Source organism: Meriones unguiculatus, chromosome 6 (genome assembly GCF_030254825.1).
Source record: "Meriones unguiculatus strain TT.TT164.6M chromosome 6, Bangor_MerUng_6.1, whole genome shotgun sequence".
Classification (NCBI taxonomy): domain Eukaryota; kingdom Metazoa; phylum Chordata; class Mammalia; order Rodentia; family Muridae; genus Meriones; species Meriones unguiculatus.
The window spans coordinates 46,777,195-46,792,863 of NC_083354.1; the positions used below are offsets into that span (position 1 = coordinate 46,777,195).

The window sequence follows — 15,669 nt, forward strand, 5'->3', positions numbered from 1 at the left end:
CCCTACTGCTTGCTAGACACCTGAAAGAGAATTTCTCTTACCACCAAAAATAGTGTTGTTGAGCAGCCAGCCAGGTCATGTTTACTAAGAACGGTACAGTGCGTTCCTCGTACAGGTGGCTAGAAAACCCTGAGTGCAGGGGGGGATACTCCACAGCTTCCGACTTGTTGTCCTTTTCTCTGTCTCCAGCTTCTTTTAATTTATATTTATTTTCTTCTGTACCTCATTGTTTTGCTTAGTAACCATCATTAAACCTTTTCTGAAGAATGAAACTAGAGGAAGTGGGAGAAGGTGAACCACAAAAATTTGTTAAAACGTGTCTAACCACATTATATGCTGATTAAACAATAAAACATAAAAAGGGAAAAAACTGAATAGTAAAAGGATCATGCTGATAGTCTGACGCCCAGCTACTCTGATTTGCAAAGGGAACTTACCATCCCCTGGTGTTTTACTTACTATTGTGATCAGAACTCAAAATAACCTTTCAGGCATAATTAAGAAATCATACCACTGGTAAAATTTTGGCTTCAAACTTTTTTGGGTATAAATAAATTTTTTGTTGATGTACTGTGCTACCACAGAATCTTTAAATTTAATTCTGTGACCTCCCTGGAAAGTCAACTTAATCAAAAGTTGAAACCTTTTTTTCCATGGAAAATTCGCCTATAATACATTTCTTCTTCTGTTTAAGGTCTCCTATGGACACATATATTTGCATGACTGTATATTATATGTGATTTTAGGTTCTTCTTTTTGGGTGGAGCTTTATGCTGTGTACAGTTTATTGGTTGGTTTATTCTTTGTGTTGTTTTTATGATTTTTGAGACAGGATTTGGCTCTGTTGCTTCTGCTGCCCTGGAACTCCTGGGCCCAAGCAATCCTTCTGCCTCACCCTCTGTGAGGCCGGGACCATAGGCACAGGCTTTTGCCAGCTCAATTTCCTCTGTTTCCTCTTTTCCATTTAGAGCTATATAAGGGTAGTTTAAAATTCTCTCACAACACATTGTAAGCCTAGGCCTTTGCTAATTAAGGAAGAATAGAATATCCTCAGTTAATGCAAACATTCTTAATGAAATAAATACTCCTCTCCTCTTCCCTTTCTCCCTAGCTAAAATGAACAACCTGACAGAGTGTTTAGTAGCTGTTAAAGCGTAGTGTTTGGAGTTTTGGTCCTCTCAACGGTGACTACACAGTCTTGTACCTTTATTTTGTGGCATGCTTAAATTTGAACCTGAAGGCAATGCTGTGCTTCTCTCTAGAGATATAACTGCTATAAGCATCACTGGAGTGATGCAAGAAAACCTGTGGTTTTGGAAGTAACTCCTGGAGGCTTTGACCAAATAAATCCTGTAACCAACAGAGTGCTCTGCTCCTATGACTATAGGAATATTGAAGGCTTCGTAGATCTTTCTGATTACCAAGGAGGATTTTGTATACTTTATGGAGGATTTAGTAGATTGGTAAGTAGTGTTTATAAGAAGTTTTCAAAGTAATGTAATTGGAGTCTGGGAAGATAGTCAGAGAAGGACTTGAGGACCTGACGTAGAGCTCCAGACAACAGTTTAAAAATGATGGCTTAGCTGGGTGTGTCAGTACATCTGTCCTAGCACTGGAGAGACAGACAGGCTGGGGTTTGGTGAATTCCTATCTGGGAAAAACAGAGGTGGACAAAACTCGAGGTTGTCCTCTGTCCTCCACCCGAACTTGAACACACATGACTATCTAACTATTTGAAGAAAGTACTGTTTTCACCCTTCAGTGTGTAACTCCTATATCTTCTGGGAGGAAGTGTGGTGTTAAGAGCCTGACAGGCTGTGATGTCAGAGATATCTAAGGTTGAATCCCTTTTCTGTGTCTAAAATGAAGAGAATAATATTCACATTGTGTGGAATACTTGTGCTTGTGTCCTGCATGTGTGTCTGATGCCTGGGTGAGGTAATTTATGTAAGGTGCTTCACATGTGCCTTACTTAGTAGCATTTCATAAGTGGTGCTATTGTTTTTATCAGCATCATATCATACCTGAAAGTTTCTGAGCTTTCTTTGAAAAAATGTAATTTAGAAATCTTAGTTATAGGGAATTCTGTTCTCTGTTGAGCTGTTTATAATATGAAATATGTGTGTACATTGGCACTTCAAGTCTGGAACATACAGCATGCTTTTACCTGGTAAGTTTGAGTTATTAGGAAACTGGGAAGCATATATTTGGGTGGCTGTATAGTATGTGTGATTTTAGAGTTCCCTTTTTCGGGTGGGGCTTTGTGCTATGTATGATTTATTGTTTTATTCTTTATTTTGTTTCATTTTTCTGCGTTGTTTGATTTTTGATGCTGTTTAAGATGCTGACATGCTGTTTGTTGGTCAGTAATGGAAGCCATGCTTTTTAGAATCTATCTTTCTTTGATAAAACTTAAGTTTACAAGCTCACATACAAGCACTAGTGTTTGTAACTGGAGAGGCCTAACTACACATTTCCAGTTTTAGTTCCTGTGGCCATCCTAGTGTCCAGGAAACGCAGTCCCAAAATTTAGTGTTTTATGAATATGCTACCCTAGCTAGCAAAGTAAATGCAGTACCAGGTCACTTATACATAGAAGGGTAGATGGTAGCAAAAGGAGAGCAAACACAACAATGGACACGCCATTAATCTGATTTATAACATGCAGTTTGCTGTCAGCCCTTTTTCACCGCAGGCTTTCTGTGTTTGATGGATACTATCCTGGTTTCCCTCATCTAGGAACACACAGGGTAAATATTTTGTTACATAGGAGTGTAGACACAAAACATGAAAGCCCAAAGGAAAAAAAACTTGTTTTCTTCATTTTAAAGTAACTCAAGATCTCCTGCCCAAATGCTGCCTCCTCACTGGACTGCAGGCATTTGCTATGTTTGATCTTTTGGTGGGAAGTATGCCTAATATAGTCATGTGACAACCTAACTGTCAAAGTTACTCAGCCAAGCCATATGGTGGAGCAATAAGGCAAAACCGTTAGGACGTTTCTTTTATTGCCAGCACTTTTTATTGCTTAATAACAGGAAGAAGAGTTCATCTAAATTATCTCATAAGTGGAGTTAGCTCTCTATATGCATGGGTTTCTCCATCCATATATCAATTAACTAGGGATTGAAACATTAAGAAAATATTCATACCTGTACCAAATGTTGATAAAAATTTTAGTGACCATTTCCTAAACAATACAACATGCTTCTGTAGTATAACACTTGTATTAGGTGTTGTAAGGATTCAGAGGTGTTTTAAAGTGTACAGAGAAACATATAGATTACATGTAAGCACTGCACCACTGCAGGATCTTCAGCATCTGCAGATACAGAGGTCCTGGACCCATACCTTCTCATAGACGGAAGGATGGCAGTGAGTTATTCTATGCTTCTGTAAAAGCTGCCAATTAAAGTGAATCTGTTCACTACGAATGTAATACCATGGCAGATTCCGTTAGCAGTCTGTAAAACCTTTGTGTCTGTTGTAACCGTGCTCAGTTGGTAGGGATAAAGTTGTGTTTATAAACATGATCTGACCAATGTTTCTCAGCAAAAGAGCTGTTACTTTTCTGGCAAAGACAAAATCTTAGTGGGGCATTTCTACCGTGCCCCTTGCAGAGTTACTAATGTAATTCCAGTCTCCAGGCACCCCATACAAAACTTTCTCTTTAGCTGTGTAAGACAGCCTTGATAGATGGTTTGTACCAACATTGCATTCAAATATTCTTTAACATAATTTTGCAAGAAAACCACCGTCTAAAACAGTTCAACACAGAGCTGCCTTGATTGAAACAAATACTACCCACAATGCCCACCTACCCTCATAGGCTTGGGGCTCTTCCTTGGAAGATGGCATGCTGTTTGGTACAAGTGGTGATGACCAAACTCAGAGAAGTTTTGGGGTAATGTCTGTTGGATGAATTGGCATAGGGATTCATATGCAGACTGTGTTTTTTAATTAGTGTTTGTCTTTTAATTACACTACACTGATTATTTACCCAATGCATTCTGTTGCCTTTTTTTTTTCCTTAAAATTGTTACATTAATCTCTTTCATGTGATGTTGAGTAAATATGGTCTTGTTTTAGTTCTATGAATCCTGACTTAGAAATTTCAAACTCTGTGCAGCATTTATTTGCATCAGAGCAAAGAGAAGAGATCATCAAAAGTGCAATAGAACACGCTGGCAACTACATAGGTATCTCACTGCGGATCAGGAAAGAACCTTTAGAATTTGAGCAATATTTGAATCTTCGCTTTGGAAAATACAGCACTGATGAGTCTATCACATCCTTAGCAGAGTTTGTGGTCCAAAAAATATCTCCTAGACATTCGGTAAGAGCTGTGTGTTGTCCTGTTCCCTGTTTTTCTCCCTCTTCCGATGTCCATCCTGTTTGCCTTTCTGAGTGAGGATTACCGAGGGTCCTCCTCCTTGCTTAGCTTCTTTAGATGTACAGATTTTAGTATGTTTATCCTATATTATATGTCTAATATCCACTTATAAGTGAGTATATACCATGTGTCTTTCTGCTTCTGGGATACTCCCTCAGGATGATCTTTTCTAGTTCCCACCATTTGCCTGCAAATTTCATGATTTCCTTGTTTTTAATTGCTGAGTAGTATTCCATTGTGTAAATGAACCACAATTTCTGTATCCATTCCTCCAGTGAGGGACATCTGGGTTGTTTCCAGATTCTGATTATTACAAATAAAGCTGCTACAATCATGGTTGAGCAAATGTCCTTGTTGTATGCTTTAGCATATTTTGGATATATGCCTAGGAGTGATATAGATGAATCTTGAGGTAGCACTATTCCTAATTGTCTGAGAAAGTGCCAAATTGGTTTCCAAAGTGGTTGTACAAATTTACATTCCCACCAGCAGTGGAAGAGGGTTCCCCTTTCTCCACATCCTCTCCATTACCACAGAGGGCCTCTGAAAGACTCTACTCAACAAGGTATCAAAGCAGATGATGAGACTCATAGCCAAACTTTGGGCAGAGTGCAGGGAATCTTATGAAAGAAGGGGGAGATAGAAAGACCTTGAGGAAACAGGAGCTCCACAAGGAGAGCAACAGAACCAAAAAATCTGGGCACAGGGGTCTTTTCAGGGACTGATACTCGAACCAAGAACCATGCATGGAGATAACCTAGAACCACTGCATGTATGATGTAGCCCATGGCAGTTCAGTGTCCAAGTGGGTTTTCTAATAAAGGGAACAGGGACAGTCTCTGACATGAACTCAGTGGCTGTCTCTCAGATCACTCTCCCTTGAGTCGGGAGCAGCCTTACCAGGCCACAGAGGAAGACAGTACAGCCAGTCCTGAAGAGACCTGATAGGCTAGGGTCAGAGGGAAAGGGAGGAGGACCTCCCCCATCAGTGGACTTGGAGAGGGTCATGGGAGGAGATGAGAGTGGGGTGGGGTTAGGAGGGGATGAGGGAGAGGGGCTACAGCTGGGATACAAAGTGAATAAACTGTAATTAATAAAAAATAAACAAATTGTTTTAAAAAGCTGTGTGTTGAATATAAAAAATGTTCTGGTATTTTGACAGCTTTCTTTAATAACTTTTAAATATATTTCCATTTTATGTTTGAAGGAACCTGTGAAAAGAGTTCTAGCAGTCACAGAAACATGTTTAGTAGAACGAGATCCAGCAACCTATAACATTGCAACATTGAAGCCCTTGGGAGAAGTGAGTAAGCCTTCTTGGCTTAACTGAGCCAGCCTCCTGCTGATAAACTTGATTGAGTTTCTGTTTTAATATTTACTCATTTCTAAGGAATGAGAAACAGGCCAGCATGGTGGCTTATACTTGTGAGCTTAGCACTTGGGGGTTTGATGCAAGGGATCAGGAGTTCAAGGCCAGCTTCAGCTACATATCAAGTTCAAGGCTAGCCTGGTTTACATGAGGCACTGTCTCAGAAATCACCACCACCAACAAAAGTGAATGGGAAACAGGCATGATGTATTTAATTATTAACCCTTATATTTATTAGTTTTAAGATGGTGGAGATCATAACCGTAGCATTTTATATTAACTTCCTAATGTACAAAGAATGAAACTTATTTCTGTAGTTGCATATGAAACTTTTAAATAGTTCTTAAATTCTGATATTATAAGGAGGTTACATTTTTTGAATATTGACTATATAAGAAAAAATGATGCCTTGAAAACTTTAGAGCTAAACATTTAGGGGTTTGGGAAAACCTTTTTTTTTTTTTAAAAAAAAAAATGTTTTTCTTAGGTATTTGCATTGGTTTGTGACTCAGAAAACCCACAACTTTTTACCATTGAGTTTATAAAAGGGCAAGTTCGAAAATACTCCTCAACAGAAAGGTAGGAGTTACCTGCTGTGTGTGTGTGTATGTGTGTGCGTGCATGCATTCTTTTTAAATTATAATTTTGAGATCATAGTATATGCAGGGCAAAGAAATTGTTCAGTGAGGGAGAAAAACAAAAATTATAATCCAGATCCTTGAAATTACTTAATTATGGAGAAGACATATCTACATATTTTTAATGACCTCAGTTAACCTGGTGTGTGTTCATGTGCATATCCAGAAGCTGACCTAATCCAGATGAGGCTTGTCCCATCGGTGATTCTGGGTACTGGCAAGTTGGCCATCTTAAGAGAAGCATAGTAACATTTTAGAATTGCCAAAAACTGGCATATGTCATGAGCTTGAATTAGTTCCCAGGATGTCCTGTGTCTACACAGTGGGTAGCTCTTCAGCAGTGCAGAGCCTGGACACTAGTACTTGCAGCACTGTGGGTGACCTTGAAAGCAGATAATAAGCAGTATAAACAAGATGCGTGAGGCTCCATGCTGTACAGTTCTGCGTTTTTAAATTTTTTTGAAAAATCAAAAGTAGATGTATCACTTCACTATTTGGTCTTTGCAAATAGATACTAAGGAACTTTTGGTAGTGGTCAAAATATATAAAAACTGGATTATGATGACTGTTCAGCTGTTTTATTGTGAAATATTTTAATGGGATGAATTTTGTCATTTGCATGTTAGGCCCAGGCCACGTTGTTAAAGATAGTTAATCTTTAGACAGCTAAACCAAGAAGCATGGAAGCCACAGTGCTATCTACCTCATACCAGGCCATACCACAGCAGTACGGTGAAGGACAGCTGTGCGCTTGCCAGTCTGTCCTCGAACTGTGCATGCTGCCCACTAAAGCCTAGCATACCCCCTAGCACTTTACCTAGAGAGAGGCCCGTGCTGCATTCCAGGACCCAAAGTCCCCTTGAGTATCAAACCTAAAGCTCTTTACTTTTGACTTTGCTTAGAGATTCCTTGTTAGCAAGTTTGCTGGATGGAGTAAGAGCCTCTGGTAATAGAGATGTTTGTGTTAAGATGACACCAACCCACAAAGGTCAGCGATGGGGGTTGCTCAGCATGCCTATAGACGAGGAAGTTGAGAGCCTTCACCTCAGATTCCTAGCTGCACCTCCTAGTAAGTACTTGCTTTAATGTAATTGCATTTCTACCCACCAGTGTGGCAGTGGTTTAAAAACTGGGAATGCAAAGCCTTCAATCTCCTCCATGAACCTTTTCATCTCTTTGCAGATGGCAACTTTGCAGATGCTGTATTCAGGTTCAATGCTAACATTTCCTACAGCGGAGTTCTGCATGCAGTAACACAGGATGTAAGATAAGTTGTGTTGTACTGTATTTGTTGTCACTAGCTTTGCTGTTGAAACTCTTCTCAAATTTTGTATTTACTCTTTCTTTACATAGGGTCTCTTCTCAGAAAACAAGGAGAAGCTAATCAATAATGCCATAACAGCATTGTTGTCTCAAGAAGGAGATGTTGTTGCTTCAAATGCAGAACTTGAGAGCCAGTTCCAAGCTGTGAGGAGGCTTGTAGCCTCCAAAGCTGGTTTCTTGGCCTTCACTCAGCTTCCTAAGTAAGTTAGCTAGAGAGCAGGAAAGGACTTGTTGCCTCGTGTGCAGGGCCCTGGGTTTGGTTCTATGACTACAAACAGTGCATGGTTTTTTGTTTGTTTAATTTTATGTAAAGATTTTGAACAATTTAAAATAGAAAATACTGTGTAATCTATTTCTTTATGTCTGACTAAATGTAATAACTACGATGATTTGGTAGTTTTTATCCTTGAACAATGAAAAAGGAAGATAGATGGGGTTGGTGTGGGATATTGGGCCCATATTCACTAATAATATCACTGGCTTCTGTGCTAATGAATTTGAGTAATTCTTTGTCTTTTCATTAACACTGAAAAAGTTTTCTGGTAAAGCAAATAGTGTTAGGAAAGTGCATTCCAAAGGTGGGATTTAGAACATGTAACTGATGCTGTGCCACTGTGGAAACTTAAGGTGACAATTTTAACAATAATAAATGCTCTGATATTCTCTTCTGTATTGGTGTTTGTTTTAAAGGTTTCGGGAGCGCCTGGGAGTGAAGGTAGTGAAAGCACTCAAGAGAAGCAACAATGGAGTCACCCATGCTGCTGTTGATATGCTTTGTGCCCTCATGTGTGTAAGTACTGCTCGTTTTTTAAATATTTATTTATTTATTGTGAATATAATGTCTGTCTGCATGTACACCTGCACGCCAGAAGAAGGCACCAGATCTCATTATAGGTGGTTGTGAGCCACCATGTGGTTGCTGGGAACTGAACTCAGTACCTCTGGAAGAGCAGCCAGTACTCTTAACTTCTGAGCCATCTCTCCAGCCCAGTACTGTTCTGCTTAAGTTGACTAGGTTTTCATTTCTGTAAATCCGTACATCATTACCAGTAAAGTCCATTTCCTAAATTGCTCTCATGGCCATTTGTTTATTCAGTTAACATTTCTTAGCATATTTGATGTACTAACTGGTCTTTTGAGCGCTAGAAATAAAACTGTAGCAATCTGGTCAGGTCGACTCATGTGTGCAGTGTGAAACAGAGGCCGAGCACCAGTGAGGAGGAGTGTTCTTGCTGTTTCTCAGATGCTGCATATGACCTGCATTTCAGACTGCAATAGAGATCTATGAGTTCTGGCTAGGCTTTGCCTAGCATAGAAGGTGGCATGTCCAAAGGCATGTGTGAGAAGCAGCTAATACGGCAGTTAATGATTGTAGGTGTGTGTGAGATGGCAAGGGTGGGTAATTAAGACTTGAAGCTAGAGGCATATGCAGAAATGGTCATTAAAAAGCTGCCTCTGTCAGAACAAAGAACTGGGTTTGTACTTTTTATAAGGATCACCTAAAAGAGTTTCAACAAGGGAACAGTCACATGACTAGGTTTGACTTTCAGAAAACCCACTCTAGTGAAACATGGAAGAGAGATAAAAGTTAGAGCTGGTAGACCTAACTGTCGTGTAAAGAGTGTAAAGAGTGAGATGTTGAGCTGGGGTAATAACAGTGGCTGAAGAAGCAACACATGAAAGCTGAGTGATAAAAATCTAGCTCAGTGACATACTTTGTGGAGGGACTGACAGCTATTCGGTACTTCAGAAGTTTCTGATTTTTCTCAGGGATTTGTATACTATCTGGGATTTTTCTGTATGTGAAGCTTTATAGGCAATCTTAGTGATGAAAAACAATCCTACATAATCACTTGTGTAACATCTTGTATTTGTTCCTCAAAATGAATTAAAGTTTATTATCTTAACTATTCCATATAATCCCGTTAAAGAATTAAACTAGAACATAAAACAAAAACAGTGTGAAACAAGCTGAGTTCTTGATGGTGTTAGGCATTGGCTGTATGCAGGAATATCCATGCTCAGTCCCAGCAGTCCTGTTTACAGTTGAGAAAGGTGAGGCTCAGAGCTAAGCCACTGGCTTACTGTCTCATCCTTCAGTTAGGTTAGGATCCAAGTCTGTCTGACCACCGAGCAGGCATCAGCAGCCGAAGGACAGTCACCTTGAGGGAAAAGAGTTATTACTATTTCAACAATTTTAGCACTTGCTTTTAAATTATTTTTATCATTTCCAAGTTAAATTCTACAATTCTTGGGGTGGAGGTGGTTTTACTTTTGGTGAGAGCCTGTGGCCCTGAGAAGGAACATTGCTTGTGCACTAAGTGTATAGTAAGAGCATGTTTGGTTACTTGTCAAGGAGCTTATCAGGTCTGATCAGACTCGAGAAGCTGTCAGCTTTGTCTGCTTCTCATCACATGTTTCCTCTCTGGCACGGGATCTAAAGGCTGTGGTTTCTAATTGTTTCCACGTGGAGGTACCATTTCTATAAATGCCTTTTCTGTGACGCCAACACATGACATTGCTTATGAATTTCACTCTTTAATCAACAGCCCATGCATGATGACTATGACTTAAGACAAGAGCAGCTAAACAAAGCTTCTCTTCTCTCTTCAAAGAAGTTTCTGGAAAACTTATTGGAGAAATTTAATTCCCATGTGGTAAGTTGTAATTAAACTTTTCTTCATGGGAGATGCCTTGCAGAGATTTCCTAGAAGTGCAACTTATTTTAAGTGGACTTATTTTTGTCACAAAGCCCATCCTTCAAATGGTCACAGTTCATCTTTGTCACTAGTAACACAATACTCATGTATTTTATTAGCTAAGATAGCAATAGGAGATTTAGCTAATACTATTACCTATCATAGCAACTGAAAAAGGGTATCAGCAGTGCTTTCAAACTCTTATAGTGACATTTCAGATTTTTTTTCTTCCTTTTTGCAAAAAAGAAGATGTCAGAATTATTCTAAGTCTCACCTTAACTGACTACCAGTCCCCTAGGCACTGAACATCAGAGATGATAGAAATCCTGTAAACATAAAGAAATTGCCACAACTTTACAAATATTATTAGATTGCTTTTCTTTTCTCCCCATTTTTATTTAATGTGTGTAGGTTTTTCCTGCTTGCATGTCTGTGCCACATGAATACTGTGTCCATGGAGGCCAGAAGAGGTCATCAGATCTCCTGGGAGTGGTGTTGAATGCAGTTAAGAGCTTAGGCATCATGTGGGTGCCTGGATGGAGCCCAGGGTGCCTGGAGGCACAACAGTGTTCCTAACTGCTGAGCCAGCTCTTCAGCCCAGTGATTGATTGATTGATTCATTCATTCATTCACTGCCTTCTTTCTATCTTTTCCCACTCATTTACACATTAACTTTAGTTAAAATGTACATTTGAGAAATCTGGGTTATACTCTTGAGGTTTGCCTGAATTTTAATTATGTTCATTTGATAAGATGATAAACAATAGACTTAATATATTAACTTATAAATAAGTTCTCAAGCACCAGGAAAATTTGAATATGTTGAAAATTTTGAGTCATTGTTTATGTCTGACACCCAAAAGTAAGAGAAGGGAACACGTCATTGCTGGGTTGGGGCTGAAGGTCCATGTGTCTTCTAAGCAGTGTGCTGCTTTCTTTCAGGATCATGGGACTGGTGCCCTAGTAATTAGTTCACTCTTGGACTTCCTTACCTTTGCCCTCTGTGCTCCATATAGTGAGACGACTGAAGGGCAGCAGTTTGATATGCTCTTGGAGATGGTGGCCTCCAATGGAAGAACCCTTTTTAAACTCTTTCAGGTGAGTTTGAATGTCCTTTGTCTAATGACTTAATGTCTAAGTGACTACATGAAGAATTACTGCTTCCCCAACCCTGTGCAGTGAAGGGTCACTAATTTAGGACCTTGCCTGTGCATTAGGCAAGCACTCCGCTACTGAGCGCCACCCACAGCTGGGCCAGAATGTTTTAAATTGTGCGTGCGTGTGTGCTCACTTGCTCGTGCATGATTGTGACCTTGGACATCACCATGTCAGGAGGTTTTTAACCTTCAGGTTTCTTGGTGCTTTATGTAGAGATCTCCTCATCCTGTTGACCATTGTTGTGTATAGTTGGCTAGCACAGATGTAGTGAAAAAGCTTACTTCTCTCTTTGGTAGGATTAAAGTTCTTTTTCTTTACAAATGTCCAAATAATAAAGATGAGTTTTTGCCAGATTGTTTATAAGTACTGGAAAGCACTTGTTATCTCATATGATGCTGTAGTGTTTATTTGTTTATATGTGTGTGTACATATTTTATATAAATATTTATGAGTGTAGTATCCTTTAGTGCTTGATGTAAACCATTTATATTCAGGTAAAGTACATATTGTTATTCACTTAAGTGTTGCTTGTTTCCAGCTGATGTAAACCTGACATGCTTACAACTAGACTCAGATCTGAGGTTGAGATGTATTTTTTCCTAATAGTTTTCTTAGTTAGTTGCTTTCCATAATTTTATGGCTTATCACCTTGCATAAATTGTGTTTGTTCCTTAGGCATAACAGCTAACTGTGTCAGAATGAAATTCTCTTTTATTCACTGACGCTTTCCCCTTCATTTTTAAAGCATCCTTCCATGGCAATTGTAAAGGGAGCTGGATTGGTTATGAAGGCAATAATAGAGGTGAGAGAATAATTTTGATATCTTCAAGTTCCTCGAATGTTGATTTTTTTAATTGAAGTTGACAACATTGCCAGTCAGTCTTTGATAGGAAACTTTTTATTCTCTGGATAAGAAAAGTAGTTTTAGGTTTTTATTCGGAATTCAGGGTAGAGCCCACACTGAGAATGAACTTAACACTGTCATCTCCAGATACTGTGCTCACACGTTATTTATTTGTTGTGGCATGAAGTCAGCTTTCTTTCCTGCTTCTTTCATTGATGGTGGGTGTGCTGAGTTTGAGGTCCTGAGGCTATGCAGGATCTGCTGTGCAAAAGTTAATGGGGAGAGAAAGTGCAGGGTGACAACAGAAGTCCTTCAGCTGGAGTCACTAAGCTATAGGCATCTAGGCATCGGGACTCATTGTAGCCATTGCTGCCTGCGCAGGGTCAGTGCTTTAGCCTTCTGCTCTTGAAAAGATAAAACCGGGGGCTGAAGAGATGGTTAAGTGGTTAACAGCACTGGTTGCTCTTAAGGAAGAATCTGCTTCAGTTCCCAGCACAGAAAGGTGGCTCACAGCAGTATTTCAGTTCAGTCCCTGGGAACCTATTGCCCTCTGCTGGCCCCTATGGGCAGTGCATACATGTGGTACACAGATATGTGCAGGCAGAATACCCAAACACATAAAATTAAATCTGTAAAAATTTTTTTGAAAGGTAAAATCATAGTAACTAAATAGAAGCTGTAATCTGTGATGTTTATAGTGACATCAATCTAAATGGCTTTTGTATTCCTGTATTCATACTAGCAATTTGGATAAAATGTAAGAGAGTTTCTTCATCACAAAATTTGGCTGTTATGGTATGCATAAAAATAACTTGATAAAATGCAAAATTTTAGTTTACCCTTAGGTGTTTTGTAGGCAAAATAAGGAAGAAAGGAAGGTGTGATGGGAGGGAGGAAGGAAGGAGATATTGAACTGGTTAGAAATCAAAGTTTGCTTTTGCTTGTGTCGTGGTATTTAGTGTATATATACATTGATGCAGTCTAATCTCCCCTCTCTAGCTAATAGGTTCTTTGCTCAGTTTTAGGTTCTGAAAATGGGTACCACATTCTTATTTTTTGCAGAGCTTCAGGTAGCCAGGCACAAGTTAGGGCCCTGCTTGCTATTCCTATAATAGAACCATTCATCCTTCATAAACAAGGTGCTGGCTTTGGAGTTTCACATACAAGTCACACATTAAATTTCTAACCCGTGATTAGAGCTCATGTCTCTTAAAGATATTATTTGTATACAGTCTTGGCAGGTAGCTCAAACAGTACATGAACCTTGAAGAAAAAGTTGTGATATTCAGGAAAAAGCACAAGTAACAAATAAAAATAACCTGTTTTTATTATTGAGAGGTACATTAGCATCTCGGTGAATTTTACCTCAGATTGCATACTATTCAAAGTGATAGATGTGGTCCAGGTGTGTGATGCACACCTTTAATTCCAGCACTCTGAAGACAGAAACAAGTGGATGTCTGAGTTCGAGGTCAATCTTTTCTACATAGCAAGTTCTAAGTCATCCAGGGCAACTTAGGGAGACACTGTCTTTCCAACAAACACAAAATGATGTGCATGCACATGGTGCTGTGTTCCAGACATGCGCTTGCGTGCGAACGTGTGCGCGCTTGTGTGTGTGTGTGTGTGTGTGTGTGTGTGTGTGTGTGTGTGTGTATACACACGTGTGTGTTATGTAATTGTGCTTCCTCATTCACAGGAGGATCACAGTGCTTTTGGAGCCGCAAATCTTTGATTACCTTAAGTATCTAGTATTCTGGTCTGTTGCTGTTGCCAAAACAAGTCTGTGTGTGGGCAGTAGAATTGGAGTAAAGAGACACCCTACATCACTCTGTCCTTTAACCATGTTGTTGACCTGAAAAAGACTGTGTCGTTGAGAGCAAAAGCAGGACTGACATGCATGTGTCTTTGATAGGAATTGCTACTCTCCCTAAGCCACCTTTCCTTGTTATTAGCTGATAAATACTCTAGAAATCATCCTACTTTTAATCTTAAATTCAGCAATGCATAATTTACAAGGTAAATTGAGCTGCAAGGTAACCCTCAGTTCAAAGACAACATCTTTAAAATTCGCTGCAACCCCTGTGTTTCTTTGGGGTAACTAGAAGTTGCCTATTTGTTTTTTTGTTTTGTTTTGTTTTGTTGTTGTTTTTAATAACTTGTGTACTGCCTGAATCTTCGTGTAAAGCTGGAAGGTTAGTTTTATAAAGGTGAAAGAGTCTCCTCTAGATTGCTCTTTTAGGACCATCTTTCCTTCTTTCCAAAGGAAGGTGACAGAGAGATTGCTACGAAGATGCAGGAGCTTGCCCTAAGTGAGGGTGCCTTACCTCGACACTTACACACTGCGATGTTTACAATCAGTTCAGATCAGCGCATGCTTACCAATAGGTAAGTTGTTTGGTTTCCCATAAATTAACTTTCTGTTTAGATTAGATTTGAGCACTTTATAAGACCAAGAGCATTGGTGTTATATCAGTGTTCCATTTTCTTTTTATTCACCCAGTTCCATGAAGGTTTATGTTGGAATGATCATTGTCCCTGATCGTGGATAATTTGGGATAGGTTAGGGTGGGAGGATCTGTTTCCTTTTTTCATTATCATGTCAGAGTCTTGATTTACAGTCGTGGGCAGGGAGTGTAGAAAACACTAGGCCTGGGCTGTTTATTTCCCAAGACTGTGTGCATCACACAGTCCCACATGGGAAGTGTTCAGAGTTAATTTTTAAGCAAATTTCGTCAATCAGATACTCTATAAAGAAAGAAAAGAAAAAAAATATTAAAAATATTTTCACCTAAATCTCTGATCAACCATCTTTCTTCCAATAATCACTTAAGAGAAAAGAAAAAGGGTTGGAGAGATGGCTCAGAGGTTGAGAGCACTGGCAGCTCTTCCAGAGGTCCTGAATTCAATTCCCAGCACCCACATGGTGGCTCAGAACCATCCATAATAAGATCTGATGCCCTCTTCTGGGGTGCAGGCACAGATGCAGGAGAGCACTGTATACATAATAAATAAATCTTTAAAAAGAGTGAGAAAACATAAATTGCCTTGTTCACTGGAGGCTACATGAGCCCCACCATTTTAACATCACGGCTTCTGATACATGACCTCAACCAGCCAAAGCATACCTGAGTCTGAAGTTACACCTTTGCCTTCATAAAGAATAGCATAAATTACTCATGCGTGTTCTGTCAGTACTTGTTATACAAACCAAATGAACGGAGTCATATTAATTGGTGTGTGTG

The 15,669-nt window shown here is 39.4% G+C and overlaps 1 protein-coding gene across 2 annotated transcripts in view; it reads left to right on the forward strand.

Moving 5' to 3' along the window:
- Dnajc13 (DnaJ heat shock protein family (Hsp40) member C13) overlaps positions 1-15,669 on the forward strand; it is a 116,579-nt gene that overhangs the window by 37,227 nt on the left and 63,683 nt on the right. For both annotated transcript variants that reach the window (XR_009592333.1, XM_021647800.2), the window contains exons 6-17: positions 1,263-1,463; positions 4,130-4,336; positions 5,601-5,696; positions 6,250-6,341; positions 7,303-7,469; positions 7,583-7,662; positions 7,754-7,923; positions 8,414-8,513; positions 10,273-10,380; positions 11,365-11,520; positions 12,326-12,382; positions 14,691-14,812. Coding sequence is in view for 1 of the 2 variants with exons in the window: in XM_021647800.2 (XP_021503475.1) it covers positions 1,263-1,463; positions 4,130-4,336; positions 5,601-5,696; positions 6,250-6,341; positions 7,303-7,469; positions 7,583-7,662; positions 7,754-7,923; positions 8,414-8,513; positions 10,273-10,380; positions 11,365-11,520; positions 12,326-12,382; positions 14,691-14,812 (1,556 nt within the window). In the remaining variant the exon portion in view is untranslated. The remainder of the gene's footprint in view (positions 1-1,262; positions 1,464-4,129; positions 4,337-5,600; positions 5,697-6,249; positions 6,342-7,302; positions 7,470-7,582; positions 7,663-7,753; positions 7,924-8,413; positions 8,514-10,272; positions 10,381-11,364; positions 11,521-12,325; positions 12,383-14,690; positions 14,813-15,669) is intronic.